The sequence below is a fragment of the Capricornis sumatraensis genome, chromosome 12 (genome assembly GCF_032405125.1).
Source record: "Capricornis sumatraensis isolate serow.1 chromosome 12, serow.2, whole genome shotgun sequence".
Taxonomy (NCBI): domain Eukaryota; kingdom Metazoa; phylum Chordata; class Mammalia; order Artiodactyla; family Bovidae; genus Capricornis; species Capricornis sumatraensis.
In genome coordinates, this window is record NC_091080.1 from 28,176,640 (window position 1) to 28,200,696 (window position 24,057).

General features: G+C 43.0%; 2 protein-coding genes across 6 annotated transcripts in view; one reads left to right on the forward strand and one right to left on the reverse strand.

Annotated features, from left to right (window-relative positions):
* RB1 (RB transcriptional corepressor 1) overlaps nucleotides 1–4,270 on the forward strand; it is a 118,926-nt gene extending 114,656 nt beyond the window's left edge. For 2 of the 3 annotated variants that reach the window (XM_068984304.1, XM_068984302.1), the window contains exon 27: nucleotides 2,069–4,270. In XM_068984304.1, coding sequence (XP_068840405.1) covers nucleotides 2,069–2,142 — 74 coding nt within the window. In that variant the 3' untranslated portion in view covers nucleotides 2,143–4,270. Of the gene's footprint in view, nucleotides 1–2,037 lie in introns of all 3 variants that reach the window. The other variant, XM_068984303.1, reaches the window with a different exon arrangement.
* A 1,906-nt stretch (nucleotides 4,271–6,176) lies between these two features.
* The window catches only part of RCBTB2 (RCC1 and BTB domain containing protein 2), a 43,109-nt gene continuing 25,228 nt past the window's right edge, over nucleotides 6,177–24,057 (reverse strand). For 2 of the 3 annotated variants that reach the window (XM_068984718.1, XM_068984717.1), the window contains 5 exons: nucleotides 19,395–19,585; nucleotides 18,761–18,887; nucleotides 17,000–17,139; nucleotides 12,710–12,840; nucleotides 6,177–7,371 (listed from right to left, as the gene is read on the reverse strand). In XM_068984718.1, coding sequence (XP_068840819.1) covers nucleotides 7,231–7,371; nucleotides 12,710–12,840; nucleotides 17,000–17,139; nucleotides 18,761–18,887; nucleotides 19,395–19,585 — 730 coding nt within the window. In that variant the 3' untranslated portion in view covers nucleotides 6,177–7,230. Of the gene's footprint in view, nucleotides 7,372–12,709; nucleotides 12,841–16,999; nucleotides 17,140–18,760; nucleotides 18,888–19,394; nucleotides 19,586–24,057 lie in introns of those variants that run through there. The other variant, XM_068984719.1, reaches the window with a different exon arrangement.

Below are 24,057 nucleotides of genomic sequence, written 5' to 3' on the forward strand. Positions count from 1 at the left end.
AAACCAAAACATAAAACAGAAGCAATAACAAATTCAATAAAGACTTTAAAACTGGTCCACGTTAAAAAAAAAAAAAAAAAAAGGAAAAAGATGAGTGTGCATAAATTGTAGTTGTTTAGTTGCCAAGTCATGTCTGACTCTTTGAGCCTACCAGGCTCCTCTGTCCACGGAATTCTCCAGGCAAGAATACTGGAGTGGGTTGCCATTTCCTCCTCCAGGGAATCTTCCCAACCAAGGGATCGAACCCAGGTCTCCTGCACTGGCAGATGGGTTCTTGACCACTGAGCCACCAGGAAAGCACAGACTGTTACTGGACTGTCTTAGAGAGGTAGGTAGCCATGAAATGCCACCAGGAAAAGGGGACATTTCCTGATAATCTGGTGCCAGATCCATTAACAGGAAACAGAGCCAGGTCTTGGAATGAAGACAAATATTTAAGAGATAATAAGAATTAAAACCATCATCCTTAGGTCATAGGACATATCGATAAGACCAATACCAATTAAAATGTGACTTCTTAAAAAGAAGCGTTCTCTCAGTACATCTCTGTGTATACTAACTTTGAGATACAAAGTTTTTAAAATTACTTTTGATTTTAAACCATTTTTCTATGTATATTATTTGAAGATACTATTGAAACTAAATGTAACAGGTTTAAGTTCTTTGCTTATAAATGAATCTCTTTTTGGATTTTACATCAATTAATATACTACTGTTTTTTTGTAGCTTTTCCTCCCCAGTGCATGAAAATAGACATGAAGCTTATAACCAAAATCAGGCCTTAAAAACATGTGGAATCCTTTTGGAGCCCACAAGTAAAAGGAGAGATGTAAAAATGTGTGTATTTTCTTACAGAGGAGCTCAGTTGCTGTAGTCAGTCCATTTCACACTGACACACTTAGCAATGACTGAATTCCCTCTGCCAGGCTGAAGTTCAGGGCCTTCGTACAGCTAGAAAATGGAGAAGTGGCAGGAGTCTTAAGCCATAAGGGTAGGGAATTCTCCAGGTTGCTCCTCAGGTTTCCTCAGAAACAGACCATCGCACAGTGCTGGATTGCTCAGGGCGGAGGAGCCAGAAGAGGAGACTGAGAGCTGCTCCTTCTGCCCTTAGTGTGAATGTTCTCTGTGCTTCTTTATAAAAAACTCTTGCCTGCCTCTAAAATCAAGTTAAGAACTTTGAAATAATTTAAAAGAAGCTTTCTGTTTTTGTCTATGTTGTAATTAATAATGTATTTTAAAATGTCCACGTCCAAATTAAATGAGCTGTAAGCTGGACTTCCCTGGTGGTCTGGCCGTTAAGAGTCTGCCTACCAATGCAGGGGACGTAGGTGTGATCCCTGGTCTGAGAAGATCCCACATGCTGAGGAGCAAGGAATCCTGCACCCCGCAACTGCTGAGCCCGTGCTCTAGAGACCGCGCACCGCAACTTGCAGCCCAGGCACCTCTGCTCTGCCCCATGGGGGCCACCGCAGTGAGAAGCCTGCGCGCTGCAGCTAGAGCAGCCCCCGCTCACCGAAACTGCACAAAGCCTTGCAGCAATAAGACCCAGTGCAGCCCGATTATTTAAAAAATAACAAATCAGCCGTGAGCTGATGTGTTTGCAGTACTTGCAGTGCATCTCCAAACACAAGGGAATTCTGAACTTCGTGAAGAATAACACTCACTCCAGCAGATTCTGGACCAGACCACGATTCTGGTTTGCTCAGATGCCAGACTTAACCACATCACCTCTAGAGCAGTGGTCTACAAAGTTGGGCACACTTGAGTGTGTGTAAGATCAGCTTGTGGGGGTACATAAGACAATATTAGAATGCTTATTTATCTTTATCTCATTGAGTTTTAATGTTTGGGGTATATGTGTTTTATAACATAAATACATACATACTTTAATGGTACATATTTTGGGGTAAAGCTGGTTGATAGGGGTATATGATTTAAAAAATTGGAAACCACAGCTTGTGAGGTCCTGGGCTCCATCAGTTTGGTGTGAGCATAACAAATTGGGTAGGCCTTTACCAACTTACCCCACACCATCAGTGCTGTTAACATTTCTTCATCCTTTTTTTAGCATCTACTCGAACACGAATGCAAAAGCAGAAAATGAATGAGAGCATGGATACTTCAAACAGGGAAGAAAAGTGAGGACCCCACGACCTTGGTGGGCACCCTATACGCGTCTGGCTTCATTGTCTTTGTCTCCTACAGATCTGATTGTAGGACTCTCCCAGGTTCTGTTTACAGCCACAGTTAGTGAAGAAGATAATACATATCTTTTTGTGGATAGCACAGTTGAGTATTTGTGCAGGGGATTCCTAAGCCACTGGCAACATTGTACTCACTAGAACATGCATTATTATTGTACAAGATTGAAAATCTTGTGTCTGTCGATCAAATCTTATGTCGATCCTGCCATTGAAAAAGCTGTACAGATGTTCCTATTTCCAAAGTACAGTAAGGCCCCTACATACAAACCTTCAAGATGTGAACTTTCAAAGATGTGAACAATTGAATCCAGCGAGGAACCAGAACCTGTGCCGTCAGTATCAGGCACAAAGTTGCAGCTTGCCTTCCGTCTCTTGTTGCTGACAGCCCTTCAGCTCTGCCGTCTCCCTCCGCCTGTCCCTTCGCCATCAGTAACTCTCCTTGCTGTTCACTCAGTGCCAGCCTGTGTGCCAGCTGTTGTACTGTACTACTGTAGTTTTCAAGGTACTGTACTGTAAGACTGAAAATGTTTTATTTTTGTTTTTTAATGTATTATTTGTGTGAAAAGTATTATAAGCCTACTATAGTACAGTACTATATAGCCAATGTGTTCATTGGGTACCTAGGCTAACTTTGTTGGACTTATGAACAAATTGGACTTAAGAACGTGCTCTTGGAATGGAACTTGTTGATACATAGGGGTCTTACTTAATAATTGTTCTGCTTTACAAATGGTGGCAGGATCCCCCAGGAGTGAGTCTCACAACCTGTGCCTATCCGAGTACTTTGTCTTCTCTTGTGGCACGTATGTGATGTTTGCTGTTATTTTTATTAATTTATATTTATTTTTTTAATTTAACATGAATACCCTTAGAAAATGCGTCTTGTCTTCCAAATGCAATTTGGCTGACTTCCCCCATTCACCCAAATGACCCTGAACTCTTGCGCTAAAACAGATGCTAGAAACTTAGGAGAAAATGACTGATTTTTTTACACATTAGAGTTTACTAATGGAAACTAAATGGGTATACTGTGTGTTTGTTTTATAAATTTTAGTTTTAAAATGCAAACAGAAAACAAAAGTATAAACCTATGAGATACTGTCATACTACTGATACAGGTTTCATACCTCAGGACTTGTAAGAGTTTATTGATCCTTTTCTTTATCCAACTCATGCTTTAAAAATAGAGTTATTAATAGGACTCTTGGTTTTTATACCATTCAGATCACTGAATTAAGTACCTGTCTAGTACTTGGAAAATAAAGTGTTCAACTAGAGCTTTGCTGTCGAGGAACCGGATCCAGTACATCCCAAGGACACTTTCTGATGTTTCTGGGTCCCAAAGAATCAAGATACAAAGTAATTTTACTCTGCAAACCAACTGTTAACTATAGGAGCCTTACTTTTTTTTCTTAGAGAGTTTCCTAATTGCATCTCACCAATGATTCTCCTCTCCTGAATTTGGGAAGAGGGCTTTTTTTTTTCTTTTTTCCTGGAATGGTACATGTCTTCCATGTATCTTTTGAACTAGCAGTTGCCTTTTTATTTTTTTTTTAACTTCAGCATGGTCTTACACTGGCACATTCAAAGCCACATTATTTCTAGGCCACAGTGCAGGTGATGAAAGGTCTTTGGGTTAGGCATTAATGTTTCTCTCTCTGATTTTGTGCAGAAGCTTCAAATTAAAATAGCTACAGTAGAAAAAGAGGCGCTTTCCCCCTCCCCCAACACCTAAAGGTGTAATTTAAACTATCTTGTGTGATTAACTTATTTAGAGATGGTATAATTTAAAATAGGTGGTATTTAAGGTAGCATCTACTAGCTTTTAGAAAATTACTTTGTTTAAACTGAGAGTTCTTTTTAAAAAGAAATCTGGTCTTATTTGTTAGAAAGCAAAATTTTGTGCTCAAGTAAGTTGAAACTCATTTTTTGACAGTTATCTTGGTAACACAGGCACTAGAAAGCTTTATCTCATGTCCTCATTCATTTTTGCATGAATATCATACAAATCAGTTAGCTTTTAGGTCAAGGGCTTACCACATTACTGGGTCTTTTGCTAATAAGTTCATGTTAGAATTAGTGTCAGAATTTAAGGAACTTCAGAGATTGTGTATTGAGATTTCTTACATAAGATTTCAGATACTGCTTTATTGCTTTTTGTATTGGTTAAAACTGTACATTTGAAATTGCTACATTACTATTTTCTACAATTAACAATAGTTTGTCTATTTTTCAATAAATTAGTTAAGAGTCTCAGTGGTCTGATGTGGTCTTTGTATTAAGTGCAGTAACAGTCTCTTCTGTATCTAAATTCTCTCCTAGTAGTTCGTCCATTCTTAGCATTTAATGGGCTTTGTAAGCTGATGAATCCCAAATTTATTTCTCCAGCCCTGACCTCTTCATGGAAGTCAGAGCTCTCACAGCCGAAAGAACTCAATTCCTACCCCACCCAGCTTCTCAAAATATAAACCAGAATCAAACAAACAAAAACACCTTGTTTCTACCCTGGTCTTTCCCCATTTTACTGAACACATACTTGCTCAAGATAAAAACCTGTCTTCTGATAGCTCATATCTAGACCACTGTTAAGAGACTTCTAACTGGTCTCTGCCTCCCTCCTCACCTTTCTACTCCTTGAAGAGTGAAAGTGATCCTTTAAAAGTGTAAATGGATTGGCTGCGCTCCTCTCCTAGGGGTACTCACACTGTGGATTACTGCCTCCTCCTTGTGCTCTCTCTGCTTCACCCACACTGGCCTTTTTGTCCTGTGATGCCAAGCCCGTCGCTGCCGTGGGCTTTTACATTTGCTGTTCCTTCTGTCCATAAGTGATCTTCCCCCACAGTTTTGTTTAGCTTGCTTCTCATCTCTGGGCTCTCAGCTCAGAGGTCTTCCTTGACACCCAAGCTAAAAATCCTTCCTCTGTACTGTGCCGCGCTCCTTTGAAAGTGTAACAGCATCGTCGCCATCAGAAATGACCTTACTCAGCTTGCCTACTGCCTGTTTACCCATCCTGGGATCAACCTGACTGGTCTCACCCACGACTGTAGTTCTAGCATCCAGAAGTCCATATGTGGGGGGTGGGGGGGTCTGCACAGAAGGTATGTTTCCCAAGTATATGGAAACAAATCATATTCTCTCCCTCTCTGGAGGAAATCTAGCTAGAACTCCATCCACCCCTTCTTACTAACATGTACTCTGGCAGAGTGGTGATCCACTATGGAGCCTCGTGAAGGGTAATCCATTTTTCATCCCTAAATAAACTTACGTGTTTTTCTGGGTGGTCCCATGTTTCCATGAAATGAGTTCATAAAAAGGCACTGAGGAACTTCAGAAGACTGCCCGAAAAGGGCAAGAAAGAGGAAGAGAAGGTTCGGGAAGACATTGTAAAATACAAAGGCTTTTGGTCAGTGACAGCAAGCATAGCAGGGTGAGGAGAAGTCGGAAGTGAATGAAGCCTGTGGACATCTGACTGTGAGAACTGAAGCTGGCTGGTAACACCCAAGCCTCGATGTTTCTTTGCTGCAGAGAACAGTAAACCTACCAGAACATTCAGACACATGGGGTGAGGCTGTTTTAAAATAACCCAAACTGTGTAGTTCCAAAAATGGGATTCTGACTTAGAGACATCCGGACTCCTTGGCCTCTACCAGACCAGGTCTGCAAAAACATCAACAAAAACAAGGATTCAAGTGACCTCACCAGTAAAGACCATTCACTTGTAGGTAAGTGGATGAATAGTAATTAAACTGTTTAGAAGTCATCTATGTTTTAGGGTAGGCTTTGCTATGATGCCTTATCTGAGTGACTGCTTTAAAAAATTAGCTTATATGAAACAATCCATGTGTATCTGAGAGACATAAGGTTGGTAGAATCTTGCTGCTTCTGATGAATTAAAAAAACACACACATTTGTTCTGTTACCTACAAATGAGCACTTTATTATCAAACAGTTCAGCATCAGAACAAGGTTTCTAATTCCAAAAGAGGTTTCTTCGCATAGTAGTATCCTGTTGTGAAATACACATTAGGAGCCTGACGCTGCAGCCTACATCCTGTTTCAGTTTCTCATTCGCAGCTGGGTAACTTGATTGAAAAAGTATAAATGTACCTCATTCTTGCTAGTGCTGCCCATGAAATGTAAGTATTAGTTCCTTTTTGGCTGCTACTTTTATCATCACACTGGGCCAAGTTAAAAGACCCGTTTTGTGGTGACATAAAAATCAACTACAAGAGAAAACCATTTTTACTTATGGAGGCAAATCTCTTAACACAAAAGTAAAAGGACATTATGCAATTATGTAAGGCAAATGAGCCCAGGAATAACACTCACTCAAAGTATTTCACACTCAGTGATTTCATATGAGAAATAATGACTCAGAGTAAAACAGAGAATTAAAATTAGCCCTTGGGTCTTCAACAATTTAATTGCCAAGGCCTTTTGTGAATCCTAATTAATGCTCTAAATTAGCCACTATTCCTCAGAACAATGTACCATAAGAATAGGAAACTCAGTTGTTTTAAATTTGTTTTACCTAAGTTATTCCTTCATCCAGTGTCCCATAAATAAAAAGCTGTTCAGGCATGATTAAAACTGATAATAAGTTGAGTGCCTACTATATGCAAGGCACTGTGCTGGATGCTGAAAGTGAGCTAGTGACAGCATTCCTGGTCAAGCTATCCGTGTGGTACCAGCCTGTTGAATATGCAAATTTGGCCAGAATAGCATACACTTAGACCCCTGTACCGAAAGTCTCCAACTTAAGTGACTCGTAAGAGGAAATGGTAAATACAGTAAGACATTTCAGTTTTTTCCCCTTGATCTTAGTTCCATCTGAACAGAGCACTTAATGCCTTCTCTTGTAGACAGTGGATTTCGGAAGGTGGGGAAGACTCACCACCATCCCCTTGTTTTGACAGAACATTTTCAGCCCAAATGTAGCTCATCATCAACACTATTAAGGAGAAGTTATTCTCTGGCTGTTGCAGGGAGAGTGGAAACGCTAGAAATTCTTTCCTGCAGGTGAGGGTCAGTTTTTAAAGGCTCCAACTCTGCTTGCTTTGCTGATAAAGTTCTTCAAGAGATCATGGTCCATTTCTGCAAAGCCTGAAGTCTGTGTTACTACAGTCAAATGGTTTATGCAAAACCTGAAGCAGAATTCTTCTAAGTCCTAGGGATGACAACAGAAACGTTTTAGCAAATTCGCATACCCTGATGCAATGCAACATAGCACAAAAATTCCTAAAACACACAGGTGAGGAAAGAAGATTTGATGGCCAACAGAAAGAATTGCTGGGACAGCGGTACCTAAAGAATAGCTGTAAAACTGTACAGCTGATATGAGTCTATGCTTGTAAAAATGTAAATAACAGGAAAGCATTCAAGTTCATCCACAGTAACCAATGCAAAAAAGTGAGACTTTTTCTTCCCAGAGATAGGCACTGATGGGCATTGTTCATTCCTCTTTCACTGTTTATTCAGAGTACAACACTCTTTTTTGTTTGTGTAATAAATATTTCTTTATTGTGTGAATGCATAGAGTAAATTGATTAAGAGATTTTCTTTATGTTGAGCCCAACACTCCTCTTTTATATTCTTATGGGGCTTAAATAGTTCTACCTGTAAAGAATTTGTGAGGAAAGCTTATGCTATGAAAGATCATCTGGGGAACTGCTTCTCTGAAGTCATGAACAGACCACTGCTCTCTCTCCTTCACAAGAAGACAAGGCTGGGATGGTTAGGCTTCATCGGATCATACAGAGCTTCAGTACTCTGAAGTGGGAAAGTGCTTGGAAGAAATCACAACTTTCTGCTGAGAGGAACTCCAGTTTGGTGATTTCTGGCTTACTGTAATGTACGCCAGGCCAAAAAAAAAAAAAGGTCCCATAGTGATTCCCTTGATAAGATCTGCAAACTTGAGACTCAGACATCAGGTGGCTGGACACACTTCTGGCCCCAGAGAACTGAGAGCGAAAGGCAGGCCGGCCTGTGGAGACCCAGGGCCTTGGGCCCTGGCCTGCACGGCCTACCGCGTCTCCTTCATGGCTGTGCTCGGCTCTCCTTGGTGAGACCTCCCTTCCTTCTCGACCACAATTGAAACCTTCAGATTTCATCTCAGTCTGGCCTCCTCCCACTGCCCTTCCCTAACTTTTTTATATCACTTATCACCACCTAACAGAACACATATTGCATTAGTTTATCTACTGCCCTCACCACCAGAAAGTTCCATGAGGGCAGAGACTCTGGTCTGTTTTGTTCACTTCTTGTACCCTCAAGTGCCTAGAATGGTGTCAGGCATTTAATGGGCACTCGGTGGACATCTGCTGAGCCAGTGCATAAACACTGCTGATTTTAAAATATGGAGACAATAGAGAATTGTGGTAGAACGTGTGCTTTTGAAACTGGTCCAATCTGGGAATGCATTTCAGCTTTAAAATTATTATTAATAGCTTACTAAGAATTTAATCTCTCAGATTCAAGCTTCCTCACTTGTAAATTAGAATAATAATAATACCTATATTCTTATCAGGTTCTTTTGAGAATTAAGCACGATGTGAACTGTACTTTGAATAATCCCTGGCTTGTATTAATTATGTATTAAGTGTAGTCAACCATGAGGGATAATTTGCTGAAAAGGTCCATTTCTTTTTTGTCCATTTCTTGCTTATTAGAGTCAGCAAGTAAGAATACTAGTCACATCAAATGCACTGTTCTTTATAAGAACTTTTATGTGGTGTATGCACTGAGTCAATTTTATTTGTGGGCTGTTGTACTAATTTAGGGCACATCAGTTAGTTAGTCTACCTCTAAAGGCAAAGTTGGATGTTCATTAAACAAACATTTAGCGAGCACCTACTATGTGTCGGGCACTATCCTAGGCACTAGAGGTCTGGCCGAACAAAGTACTTGCCGTTCCTCAAGGAGCTTGCTTTCTAGAAAACAGAGGGCTGGATGGTAAGCATTCAAATAATTCACATAAATAGGAAATGTGAAGAAGTCTTGCAAATTAAGCCTAGTTCAGAGGAAAACAGTATACACCTGCCATCTCATCATTTGACGCAGTCCAGAAGAGTCCAGTGTTATCGCCGTGACTGTAACAAACTCTTGAAACCAAGCACATAGCTACCATTTGGCCATGAAGCATTCTGCGTGTTGTAAGTGCCCAATGTATTGTTACCTTGATGAAAGACAAATATTCACTATGCTTTTAAATGTCCATGCTTCAAGGCAGGGAAGATTTTTTTCTTAATGTTAAGTGAAAAAAACTAGTATTTAGAGATATACACATAACCTAGGGAAAAAAATCAGAAGGAGCTGTATGAAATGTTTGTGTCCTCTGGTTGATGAGGCATTTCCTTCCTCACACTTTTTGTATTTTCTGAATTTTCTTTAATAAGCATATTATTACTTATATAAGCAGAAAAGACGTTATAGGCTTTTTTTCTGCTCACTGCTAAAATGTCCCTGTTCTTGGACAAAGGAAAGGATATCCTTAAGGAAATTGACTCCAAGGAGTCTGGCCTGCTTCCTCAAGATTTAACTCTAAGACAGGTTTTCTTTATTATCAAAACAATACATGGTGACTATAGAAAATTCAGGAAAAACTAGCAAAGATAACAAAATAAAAATCATCTACAATCCCACCAATTCAAAGATAACCACTGACTATATTTTTCAGTCTTTTATTCTATGTAGATAATAAATTTTAGTCATTTTCAATTTAGCTATTTACACTTAAATTTTTAAAATATTTTTATTTAACAAATATACTTATTAAAAAATAGGACCACAGTTTTTCAGTCAGTGATATATCTTGAATAGTATTAACGTTGTTGTTGTTCAGTTCAGTTCAGTCGCTCAGTCGTGTCTGACTCTGCAACCCCAAGGACTGCAGATGCCAGGAGTCATCACCAACTCCTGGAGTTTACTCAAACTCATGTCCATTGAGTCGCTAATGCCATCCAACTGTCTCATCCTCTGTTGTCCCCTTCTCCTCCTGCCTTCAATCTTTCCCAGCATCAGGGTCTTTTCAAATGAGTCAGCTCTTCGCATCAGGTGGCCAAAGTATTGGAGTTTCAGCTTCAGCATCAGTCCTTCCAGTGAACACCCAGGATGGATCTCCTTTAGGATGGACTGGTTGGATCTCCTCGCAGTCCACGGGACTCTCAAGAGTCTTTTCCAACACCACAGTTCAAAAGCATCAATTCTTCGGTGCTCAGCTTTCTTTGTAGTCCAACTCTCACATCCATACATGACTACTGGAAAAATCATAGCCTTGACTAGACAGACCTTTGCTGGCAAAGTAATATCTGTTTTTTAATATGCTGTCTAGGTTGGTCATAACTTTTCTTCCAAGTAAGCCTCTTTTAATTTCATGGCTGCAGTCACCATCTGCAGTGATTTTGAAGCCCCCAAAAATACAGTCTGCCACTGTTTCCACTGTTTCCCTATCTATTTCCCATGAAGTGATGGGACCAGATGCCATGATCTTAGTTTTCTGAATGTTGAGCTTTAAGCCAACTTTTTCACTCTCCTCTTTCACTTTAATCAACAGGCTCTTTAGTTCTTCACTTTCTGCCATAGGGTGGTGTCATCTGTATATCTGAGGTTGTTGTTCAGTTGCTAAGTTGTGTCCAACTCTTTGTGACCCCAAAGACTATACCATCATTTTTTAAACACTTTTCTCCTACCTTTATGCTGTGTTTATGGTGTTGGAGAAGACTCTTTTGGACTGCAAGGATATCAAACCAGTCAGTCCTAAAGGAAATCAGTCCTGCATATTCATTGGAAGGACTGATGCTGAAGCTGAAGCTCCAACCCTTTGGCCACCTGATGCGAAGACTTGACTTATCTGAAAAGACCCTGATGCTGGGAAAGATTGAAGGCAGGAGGAGAAGGGGACAACAGAGGATGAGATGGTTGGATGGCAACACCGACTTGATGGACATGAGTTTAAGTAAGCTCCAGGAGTTGGTGATGAACAGGGAGGCCTAGCGTGCTGCAGTCCATGGCGTCACAAAGAGTCAGAAATGACCGAGTGACTGAACTGAGAACTGATATATATGTGCTGAATTTTTTAAATTTTTTAAAATTATAAACAATGCTGCAGGGAAATGTCCTTGATGCTAAATCTTTGAATCCATGATTACTTTCTTAAGATAACTTTCTACAAGTGAATTCCTTAAAGAATTAAAATTTTAAAGCTTTTATTACATATTATGCCAAACTGCCCCAACTGATTACACTAATTTGCATTCTCCTCAGCAATTTAGGAGAATACCCATTATCCTGAGCCTGTACTATTTCTAAAAATAGATTTCCCTATTGACAACTGAAAAATTATACTTTATTTTCATTCTTAGTTTTCATTTGTTCATAAATCCATTAGGTCAATTTTTTTTTCCATCAAACTGCTCATATTATCATTTTTAAAAAGAATTATATATTAACTATGGCAGAAAGTGAAGAGGAACTAAAAAGCCTCTTGATGAAAGTGAAAGAGGAGAATAAAAAAGTTGGCTTAAAGTTCAACATTCAGAAAATGAAGATCATGGCATCTGGTCCCATCACTTCTTGGGAAATAGATGGAGAAACAGTGGAAACAGTGTCAGACTTTATTTTTTTGGGCTCCATAATCACTGCAGATGGTGACTGTAGCCATGAAATTAAAAGACGCTTACTCCTTGGAAGAAAAGTTATGACCAACCTAGATAGCATATTAAAAAGCAGAGATATTACTTTGCCAACAAAGGTCCATCTAGGCAAGGCTATGGTTTTTCCAGTGGTCATGTATGGATGTGAGCTGGACTGTGAAGAAAGCTGAGTGCTGAAGAATTGATGCTTTTGAACTGTAGTGTTGGAAAAGACTCTTGAGAGTCCCGTGGACTGCAAGGAGATCCAACCAGTCCATCCTAAAGGAGATCAGTCCTGGGTGTTCATTGGAAGGACTGATGCTAAAGCTGAAGCTCCAGTACTTTGGCCACCTCATGTGAAGAGTTGACTCATTGGAAAAGACCCTGATGCTGGGAGGGATTGGGAGCAAGAGGAGAAGGGGACGACAGAGGATAAGATGACTGGATGGCAGCACCAACTCGATGCACATGAGTTTGGGTGAACTCTGGGAGTTGGTGATGGACAGGGAGGCCTGGTGTGCTGCAATTCATGGGGTCACAAAGAGTCAGACATGACTGAGCGACTGAACTGAACTGAACTTGCTTCACTGTGTTAAAGATATTTTTTCCAGAGTGTCATTTACTTTCTATTTGTGTGTGTGTATGCGTGTGTGTGTAAACATTTTAATTTTTTGAGATCAGATCTATCAATCCTTTCCTTCATGGTTTCTGCCCTTGAAGTTCATCCTAACTTTGTATAAACATTCCCTTATATATTTTTTCTTTTAGTACTTTATTCAAATTAAATCTTTAAGCAGACTTTCTTTCAGCGTAAGGCGTGAAGTAGACAGCTATTTCTTCCAGAAGGTGAGCTTGTTGAAAGGATGCTTTTCTTACCTGAGCTTCATACTTCACAGCAGCCGACAGCAGCGCGATGGCATTCTCCTCGCAGATTCCCTGCTTGATAGTTTGTTGGCAGAGTTTTTTCAAACGATTTTCTCTATAAAATGTAGCCAAATCAAGCAACCCTGGTAGAAAGAGATGTTTATTAGGGGAGTGATCTCAAGTATCCTGATTTAAGCTCACTCAACCCATCAGAGATTATTTTAAATCCTGTGTTGGCCAGAACTTTCTGTTCAGATTTGCCTGTAACATCATATGGAAAACCCCAAACGAACTTTTTGGCCAACCCAATATAATATTAGTGAAGGGGTGTGGGAACTGAAGCTTAGGCTGACTTACACACTCTGAGTGTGTGGCTCGATCTAAGAACACAGCTGCCCTGAGCGAACGCAGCACACAAACAAGCAGCTGTGGGGAAAGGAGCAGCAAGGGAAAATGGCTCGAGTCTTCCGGTCGTCCGTCCCTCCCGCTGAAGCGTCAGCAGCTTCTCCAGCAGCATTCACACGTGCTGTGAGAGCACCCAGCTTCTTCAAACACGTGCTCAGGTCTTCTTCTCCTTCAGAAGTTACTCTTCAGTCTCGTGGCTGGACCATTTTTCCTGACTTCTGAGTACTCGATTGCCCCAGAGTTCAATATTCAGACTCTTACTTCACTCATTTCCCTACATGATTTCCAGCTGCACAGTTTTAATACTGCCTGGTAAAAACCTGATGATTCTTGTTATAGATATTATCTGTCATCTACTTTCAAATAATACAACATAGAGTGATTTAGATGTTTAAGTTGATTTTTAAGCTACTCCAAGGGATACTGTTGGAGAAGGAAATGGCAACCCACTCCAGTATTCTTGCCTGAAATCCCATGGACAGAGGAGCCTGGCGGGCCACGGCCCACAGGGTCGCAAAGAGTTGTACACGACTGAGCGACTGAACATGCACACAAGGGATACTACGAAAAGCACTCTAATCAAGAATGGTCAGTCAGGGGATTTCCCTGGTGACCCAGTGCCTAAGGCTCCAAGCTTCCACTGCAGCGGGCAAGGGTCCAATTCCAAGTCAGGGAACAAAGATCCAACATGCTGTGCAATGCAGCCAAAAAAAAAAAAAGAATGGTCAGTCAGTATTCGAAAGGCCCTTGTCAAATAGCTTCCATTATGGTTATTTAAGTCTCCGTTTGCGGATTTGTTAATTAGCATAACGTGTGTCACTGGTGCAGTGAGTGGCACCCGAGTTATGTCACTCGGCTGGAGATAGTGTGAGAGTCCCCTCCACCCCTGCATGAATGGGATCCACACCAGGGGCTCAGCAGTCCTACACCCTGGGAAGAGTGGAACACTTGCTAGGTCCAATTCAGTCCTGGCTGCCATCTGATCAAAAGCCAGCTGAATCCTGACTCTAGACTGTTGTCAAGTTTACTTCAAGATAACCTTTTCACGGAAGGTACTGCATAAAGGGCCCAAAGGACACAGAGCCAGGATTTCTTCAACCTTACAGGAAGCTTTACACAACGTGGTAGATTTTAGTTGGAAACTTGCTTTCGTTGTAACCTGACAAATATTATCATAGAAGAAAGGCCTATGGCCCACTGGGGGAAACAAACTGAAATCTTTTGAAATCTTGAGAGCTGCGAATGACCTGATTGTTTCTAGTCAGTTCTCAACAACTCTCAGATTCACATCGACAGCTCCCCACAACCCAGGCACCAGACTCACATATGCGTGTGCTCACAGGTACTGCCTGGATCCTCCGCTCAGGAGGGCCCAGCTCTGCACCTGCTCCAGGCAGCCCCTCCCCACAGTGGCCAGGGAGCCACGTGCCTGCTCCTAGACCACACTTCGTGCACCCGGGACTCTGGCAACGTGTGAAAGTGCTAGTTGCTCAGTCATGTCCGACTCTGTGCTCCTGTGGACTGTAGCCCGCCAGGCTCCTCTGTCCATGGAATTCTCCAGGCAAGAATACTAGAGTGGGTAGCCATTGCCTGCTCCAGTGGTTCTTCCTGACCCAGGGATTGAACCCGGGTCTCCTGCATTGCAAGTGGATTCTTTACCGTTTGAGCCCCCAGGGACCCTGGGACTCCCTGCCTAATCAGCCCTGAGGCCACACACGCAAGTGTTTCCTCCCCTCGACCCTGTCACCAAGGTACAGACCCCCAGGGCCAGGGGTGGCCAGGGCGGGATGGACGGAGCACAGAGATGCAGGCTGCGTGCCCACACACCTCTTGTGGTGCAGGAGGTAGCTGGCAAACAAAGACAGCAGACCCCAAGCTGGAAGCCGAGGCCTGACCTTCCTGTGCAATGATGTCCTAGCACGGAATTCCAAGAGACCTACCACTCTAAATTCCAGATGAAATGCCTCCCTGGCCTCTCAGTTCTTAATGAAGGTGTATTTTTCAAGGTATGAGGATTTAACACATTTTATCTGAAGCTTTTAGCTTGACACATAACTTCAAATTTTTAGACATGTGGTATGCAGGCCTCCTTTAGACTCTTGCCCAGGGGCCTATAGAAAACCTGCCACACAGATGTCTAAAAGGCAGCTCAAACTCCTTTGAGTTTTCAAACTCCAGGGCAAAACCTGGTGCTCTCCACACTCGGGCCAAACACCCCATCCTTCTCTTTCCCTCACACCCCACAACCAACCACCAACAGATTCTGTCAGCTTGCTATGTAAGATGTGTCCAGACCCTGATCTCTTTCAACACCTCCACGCTAGACCACCTTAACCCAGGGCACCACCACCTGACATCTCAACCATTACAGTGCCTGATCTTTTCACTCCTGGAGTTGAAGCTGCGGGTGCCTCCTCCCTCCATAAATGAATACACAAACCCATCCTCCTCTTCTCCCCAAATCCTAGACTATGTGGCTGAGCCATGGCCATCTAGAAGTGACCACTCCCTGCAACTTCCTATGCAGCTAATTAAGGCCTTGGTCATCTCTGGTCCCTGTTTTAAAAGAAGTGGGACTTCCTCAACAGACACCGGGGTCTGCCCCTGGCACCTCGCCACTGTCCCTTCCTCCACGCCGCTGTCTGCAGTGCAGATGTGGCCATGGGCGTGAATCCAGGGGCCACACCTAAGGATGCCTTGCACTGTGCCCCTGGGTGACAGACAGAGAAACCACTTCGTTTAAGCCACTTCCTTTTTCCATTTTACCATTAAAGCAAAAACTAAATACGCAACCCCCATTGTCAAAATCTTCCAAGGCTGTTTATCACATCAAGACTAAAACTTGAGCCCTTCATCCTGACCTCCAAGGCGGCATCTCGTCTTGGCCAGACCCAGCTGCCTGGCCTCAGTTACCTCCACTGCCATCTCTCTCTCTCTCTCTCCCCTCCTCCTCCTCTTCCACACGCTCTCCATGCTCCTCAGACCTTTACACTATCTCGTTTGGCATGCTCTTCGCCTGGGTGTCTGCTTGCTTTCCCCCCGCTCTCTGCTCAGCACACTTCCTCACGGAGGCCTTCCCTGACCTCCTGACTGACCGCTTTGATTTCTTGTTAAGGGCTGGCCTCCCTTCCCTGAGCACCAGCTCCACAGGGCAGGGCTCACGGGTGCCGAGGGGAGCATGGCACACCATGGGCCCTGGCCCTCCAGCATTGTGGGAGAAAGGAAGGAAAACTAGAAAACTTCAGAAATCAGACTTCTGTTCACCTGAGGAAAATTAAATGCTGATCTGGTAAAAAGTGTTACTAGCTTTACAAATGTAAAATGAATACCGAATTTAAAAATTTGAGGGTTAAACTCTTTCTTTGGTTCCTTACAGAAGCAATTCTTTCATCCTTCTGTCCCACTAGCCAATGATACTGACAGCTATAACCTGAAACTGAGTAGGTTTTTCACCCTGTGCCCAAATGGATGCCCTGTGTTGCTTTCTTACCGTCAGTAACCCTGAAGTGCCGTGAGGCACTGGACCATGGCAATCTGTCCCAAAGAGACAGTCGCAGTTATGGAGGCCAGCAGGGCTTCTCACTACATGCATCTTACCGTTTTTATAATGTAAATACCTTGAAGACAGCAGGTTGTGGAAACTAAAAAGTTGTGTACGTTGCCTAGCAATTCAGGAGAAATGGCACCCACCCCACAGTGTTGATGGGTTGATAATTCACCCACCTCTCATTTTATCCATCACGCCAACCTTTGTATGAGGTGGGAAGAAGGAAAGAGAGTCTGGGTTCAGCACACAAAAACAAACTAGTTTTGTGACTACCCTCACAGAGACTTCCTTTCAGGCTCTACACAAACCACCTTTTTGCCAAACTCTTGGTCAAATCCGGTGCGAATTACCTACTGCCTCCTCGGGGGACAGGCTGATGCTGTCCGTGTACAGGTACTCCAGGAAGGCTCGGTAAACAGGATACGAAAATTCACTCATTTCTACAATATCATCCTCATTGTCCTCCAATGAAGAGCGAAAATGCTCACACCTGAAGGAAGAAAGATGTCAGGTCCTGGCTTCTGGGCAAGAGCCGATAACCTTCCCGAGGAGCACGTGCTCGTAGTGGTTAAAGAGGAAACAACTACCATGCAGAGAGGAAACACGCACGCCACACACCTTCATGTCCTGGCCTGGCCCCTCGCTTCCTCTGCTGGCCAGAAGTCTGCAAACAGTGGTTTACTGGAGGAGGCTGCAAATGCTAGCCTGCTCTGGGGCGGCCGCCTCTGTGGCCACAGACGGGTCCCTCCCACCCCATGTCCACAGAGCAGCATTTATAGAAATCAGGTGGCTTTTTTAAAATTCTGAGTAATTTTGTTTCTTCTCCTCCTGTTATGGGTTGAATTGAATCCCCAAATTCACAGACTGAAGTCCTAACCCCAGAATATGACTGTATTTAGAGAAGGGATCAAATTAAAAGGAGGTCATTAGGGTGGGCCCTAAACTGACATGACTGGTGTCCTTATAAAAAGAGGGGTTTGGACACAGGGAGAAAGCCATGTTAAGGCTGGAGTTCTGCTGCCATAAGCCAAGGAGGGCAAAACACTGGCAGCAAACCACCAGAAGGTGGGACGGAGGATGGAACAACCTGATTCATTCAACGAGATCTTGAATTTCCAGCCTCCAAAACCATAAGAGAATAAATTTCTGTTATTGAAACCAATCAGTCTACAGAACTTTGTTACAACAGCCTTAACAAACCACAACCTCCTCATTTTTATGAAAGTTTATGGAAAACAGTAGAAGCGAGAAAATATTGCACAGCCTGGCCTTACTAAGAAGTGAACTTGAGACTGAAATACTATACTGTGTTTGTGATTCACTGCAGGAGGATTTGGACATCTGTTACACAACAACAAAATGAATTTCAAAATCATTAGGCTAGAAGAAAGAAGCCGGGCAGAGAAGAATACATACTGTATCACTACATTTACATCAACTTCTAGAAAATGCTAACTAATCTATACTGACAGAAAGAAGATCAGGGCTTGCCCCAGGGCTAGGGCCTGAGGGATCTTTGAGGGGGGCAATGCCAATATTCTGTATCCTGGTGTGGAATGGTGGTTTCCAGAGAATATACAAATGTCAAAACGCCTCAGGTTGCACATTTTAAATGGATGCTCAAAAATTACCCATTAATAAAAGTTAATTTTTTAAAGTCTGCCTGTTAGTTTTACCCCAAACCTTGCTGTTCTTGTCTTTTTTCGAGGTCTAAACCTGCAGTATCCCACAGCTGATTAAGGAGAGTGACTCTCATGGGCTGCACTCAGCAACTGGGCAGGGAGGTTCACTGAGGTCAAGCAGCCCCAACAAGGCTCAATAGATGTTCACCGCTGGCTGGATGGCTGCTCTCCAGCGCCAAGGCGAACAAGCTGTCTACAGAGTCTCTGAGGAAGCCAACTGTGTATGCCCTGCACTCCACCCCACCCGCTGCATACTACGGCTTCTATGATTTCTTGTTTCACATATAATGTGTTTTCCCTGCTGTACTGTCTGCTCATAAGGGCGAAAAGAACCTTACATTTTTTTAGAATCACTGAAGTGCCTGACATAGGTCTTTGCAACTAGAAAATAATAAACATATTTATTTCAATTCTCAAATGATGCCTTACCTGATTTTGAGTAGGACTTTATGCACATAAATGTACTTTCCATCCACCAGAAATTTCAGGTCTGCGGTGTTGGGGTTGTCAAATTCCCTCTTCAGGGACTCAGCCACTGTGAGGTGGTCGTCGGGTTCTAAGGGAATGACACCAGTGTTTTCCAATGAAAATGCAGGCCAAATATAGCATCGCTTTGCTCACACTCATGAAAATACCAATTTCCCAAAATAACTGACCAACTGAGCAGTGTGCTTTTTTCCCTAAATAGAGATTTCCCGCTGCTGCAATCGTTCTAAGAACCTCAGACACATCTGCTTGTAAATCTGGCAAAATAACTAAAGCCCCAAGCACCTCGCTAAATAAACATGTTGAAAGCTTGAGTAAATATACCCGCTAAAAATAAAAGCCACGGTTTCCCAGTCACATCAAAAAGCCATCCGAAGTTCTCCGAATTTTAGTATGAGATTTCTAATACTTTTAAGGAAAATGAATCGGTCCGGTGAGTTTTCTTTCACAGGAACCTGTGAGAGGGAAATGAACTGCCTGATCCTGCATTTAACAAAAGTCCCCACTATTGAGAAACAACAGCCCCAGTCTTCTTCCTAGCTCTCAGGCCACCACCCGACAGACAGCAGTCACTCACCCACAGACAGGAGGCGCCACGTGACGGCGGGCGTGGCGAAGCAGGCGAACACGTCGTCGGTGGAGGAGAAGTGCGTGAGGTGCGGCAGGGTCACCGACTGGCCGCGGCACTGGCCCCACATGTACACGTGGCCGCCCTGCGTCTTGGCGGCTGACGTGTGCGCCGAGTGGCAGGCCGCAATCTCTATAATTCTAGGTTCACAAACACACACCAAGTAAACAGTCAACAGGAGAAGAAACAAGTCAATTTTTCCTTCCCTTAGCATTAACTGATTAAAAAAGAAACAAACTCTTCATTAAGCCTAAGCTTGTAAATTTTCAGGCACCAAACCGTTATCTACATTTAAGCAATGTCTCGTTTAAGCACTTATACATCATGGTCTTCTTGTTACCACTTCTAGCCAGTAGGCTGATAAAAATATGGCACCTATTTTAAAACTGAAGTACAAGCCAGGAGAACAGACTAAAAGACCAAAAAAAAAAAGGTGATTTAATTTTTTCTTGAAACATTGCTTACTAAAGTAAATCAAAAAGTTGTGGGGCATTTCCACCCAGGGTCAATAAATATTTTTATCAAAACTTCACCAATTTTAGGGTTCCATGGAGCATTCTATGGGGCACCCCAACTCACTCTGCAAGCAGTTAAGTGCAGTAGTTCTGATCACTGAATGATATCATCTAGAACCCCAGAGAGCAGTTTTCTGGGACCAGACATTATGTTAGACCTCACTTCAGTAAGTTCATGGCTGACAGGCAGATAGTTCTCAGAACACTTCCTAATGGAAACCACTGTTTTGTTGACTTCAAACTAATTGTCTTCTCTAAGACCAAGCCACCATACAGACTTAAAATAATATTTTACCCCAAGTGAGGTGCCATTTTGATTCTGCCTTGGGCAATGGTACCAGCATTCCCAGAACTTTAGGGTCATCTCTGACTTCTCCTCCCTCCTCACTTAGCACTTTCTTCAGAATATCCAGTTGGCAAAATAACAACAAATTCTTTCTTTGTAATATCTCCCACTTGTCAGAGCCTTATCAAGCATACCCCATACCCAGACCAGTCTCCCTGTCTTAGACTTTCTCTCTCTTGGGACCTAAATCGCACAATGCTGTCAAGTTAATGATTCTCTTGAAAAACCATTCTTATCATGTAAGAAACGAATCGCCAGTCTATGTCCGATGCAGGATACAGGATGCTTGGGGCTGGTGCACGGGGATGACCCAGAGAGATGTTATGGGGAGGGAGGTGGGAGGGCGGTCCATGTTTGGGAATGCATGTACACCCGTGGTGGATTCATGTCAATGTATGGCAAAACCAATACAGTATTGTAAAGTAAAATAAAGTAAAAAAAAAAAAAAAGAAAAACCATTCTCATGACTCCTTTCAAACCTATCACTGACTTCCCACAAGACAAAAATTCAGACATGTGTCCTTAAGGCCTACTATAATTTGCCTACTGTCTATGGCCAGCTTTCTTTCATATCATCTTTGCCCACACACCCTCTGTTTGAACAAACAGAAAGTACTCACTGCCTCTCAATGTCACTATGCACAAAGTCCTCGGTCAGGAATGTTCTTTGATGGACCTCTTTATGGACCTCTCTTTTCCCTGATAACAAACGTGCCATGAAAAATGTAACTGGACTGGAACACAATTGTGAACTTCTGTGCTACACTACCCAACACCAGAAAACCAAAATAACTTCATTCCTACATTCACTTTGGAAATGTTTACCATGGCCCTCCAAGAATGGGGAGCAGCCCCTGCCATTCTTTCGAGGAGGCAGGATGCTGCTTCCACAGCTAGGGGTTAAAGATACAGAGAAGCTGGGAAGGCTGGCCCTCCCTGAGCACGGCTAGGGCGTTTACCTGGAACACCCAGTGCCACTAGGGAAGTCAGGGGTGGGGCTTGGGCTTGGCGGACAGCACCAGCTGCTACAGCAACAAGAAGGGAGAAAGTTTAGGGGAACCTTCAGGTCTGGGCTTGGGACTCCAGCACCTGCCAAAGTGCCCTGGCTTTGTCTAAGGTCATCTGTCCTTCGTCTGAAGGACATATGCTTCTTGCTTCATACCAAGAAGCAAACATGGAAGTTCAAATTGTCCAGTCATACATGCAGTAGATGATAAACTGAGCTAAGGTTTACTGTCAGGAGGTGTGGCATTGTTGTTGTTTAGTCGCTAAGTCGTGTCTGACACTTTTGTGACCCCACAGACTAGCGTGCCACACTCCTCTGTCCACGGGATTTTCCAGGCAAGAATACTGGAGTAGGTTGCCATTTCCTTCTCCAGGGCAATCTTCCTGACCTAGGGATAAAACCCATGTGTCCTGCATTGGCAGGTGAATTCTTTACTGCTGAACCGAGGAAGCCCAGGAGGTCTGGCGTACTGCATACTTTATTTTGTAGCCAGCCATTTTTACTGGAAAAAAAAATTCCTATATGTTGAAAACAAATGGATTTGGTGTCACTTCAATAAAACTAGATCCACCACAACGGCACGGCTTAATGGCTAAGAGGTACTAGAACTAAAACGGCAGAGAGTGGGAAAGAGTGCAGAACAGAAAACAGTGAAGAGCGAAAATAAGGTATCTTGTGAAGAAGAAGAAGAGCAGAGAAGAAATCATGACCATTACAAGATGCAGAGCAGTGTTTCTCAATTCTGGTTCTGTGAGGCCAACACACTACTAATTAATAAACACCTCAAAAAGCTACAAAATTAACAAAAATGCAAGGCAAAGTGAGTTTTGAAATCAGTTTAACTCAAAATATGTTTTTTTATGGAACTTTAAGTGCTGGTAAATCAAAGTATTGAAAATTCAGAAAGACTGGGAATGACTAAGTTAAAGAGAATCATTTTAACTATTAAAATCACTTCTCTGTGAACATAAAATGTTAGCATTCTTCATCATAAATAGGCTTCCGTGAAAAAAAATTTTTTTAATCAGGTTTTTCTTGGGTTGTTATTTGAGCAAATAAACCACGTAACCAAATTTTCACTTTCCGCTTCTGGGAACACGCAACCAAGATCTGATGATCCGTCCCGGCCCGAGTTCAGCCCTGTTCTTTCTAATTAGCTCAGCCTCCCCACAATGAGCCCCAAGAGTCAGGAGTTCCTGAGAGGTAAGTCATAATGTTCCTGCAAAGCTTCAGTCACTGAAAAGGGCGGGAGTTGCAGAACAAGTCCTAGCAAACCTAGAGGTTCCTCCCTTGCAATATTCATGCGACAGAGAGCCCACAAGCTCAAAATCACCGCACGAAATTCAAGCACGGGAAACTGAGAAAAGCAGGAACATCTCATTCAAAACACTCATCCTTGATATTCTAGCCAAAACCATGTTTAGGTGGACAACATCAAGTATGGATGTGTTTAGCAATTTCTACTTTGACCTATATAATTAAAAAAAACAAATGTTTTTAAGTTGTGAAGATTTTTAAAAAAGAAAGGAACAGGTAACTCTCCAGTGCCAGGTATCTGGACACTCACGTAACCCCCATGCCTGCGTCTCCCGCTCTCTGGCTTTCTCCCACTGAGTCGCCCTATATTCTGTCCATCCCAGCGTGACTACAGTGGGAAGACCCGACACTTGCTCTGAGCCCATCAGGACGAGTGGCACGAGGTGGGGCAAATCGCTGGTGGGCACATGGCAGCCGATTCCATGAGTCCAAGGACAGAGGAGTGCAAGTTCATATGAAGTGAGGCAGCATGAGAAAAATGGTAAAGCGCCATGCAGATATAGCTTGTTTTTATATCCATGCTAACTCTGGTCCTGTCACACTTCTGTGCCGTGCTGTCTAAATACTAAATGTCCCGAGTGACTGGATTTGCTGGCCTGAGGCACTTTTGTGATTATTCAAAGCCTCAAGACTGTCTCTTCTCTTTTTACTGAGTGGCTCTGAACTACCTTTAAGAGAAATAAAAATGACATGGCTGCTTGCATCTGCTGTGTGCCTGTCAGCACAGGACCTTCATTATCTTCCCTCCTCCCCAGTTCTTTTTTGTTTTCTTTCCTGCTTGAGTGGTTCACTCCAACAACTGGAAACCAGCACCTGGTCCTGGGCAGGCATGGGGCAGGGGGAGATCCCGATCACCTCCCGTGGACCCCCTCCCTGGTGTGATGCCTGGTATACTTCTGAGCTCAGCAGCACCCCTCCAGTGGCCCTCTAGGGCCCCTCAGCCATCAGGCTGCAGGAGGCCGACGCAGATGCAGGACAGGGGTGCCTGCTGTGATCCTGGGTGCTCACATACATGCCCCTCGGCCCTGGCCTGCTGCCAGTCTCTGTCTCTCTGTGTTGTTTAGTCACTAAGTCTAGCTTGACTTTTTGTAACCCTTACCCACCAGGCTCTTCTGTCCAGGGGATTGCCCAAGCAAGAATACTGGAGTGGCCTGCCATTTCCTTCTCCATCCTCCCCAGTTCTTAAGGAGTCTAGGGTCTTACTGTAAGATCAGCGGGGGGCGGGGTGGGGGCAGGGGGCGGGGTGGGGGCGGGGAGGTCAATACTCAAATGAAAATCAAGGGACTGAAAATGACTGGTTCTTCATTTTCACTGTTAAATATTCCAACAGAAATACAGAAAAGAACTGCATACAAATGCAAAATAACTTATCCATATATTTAAAAATCAGATATTGTAGAAATTTATATGTACACTAAAAATGAAAGT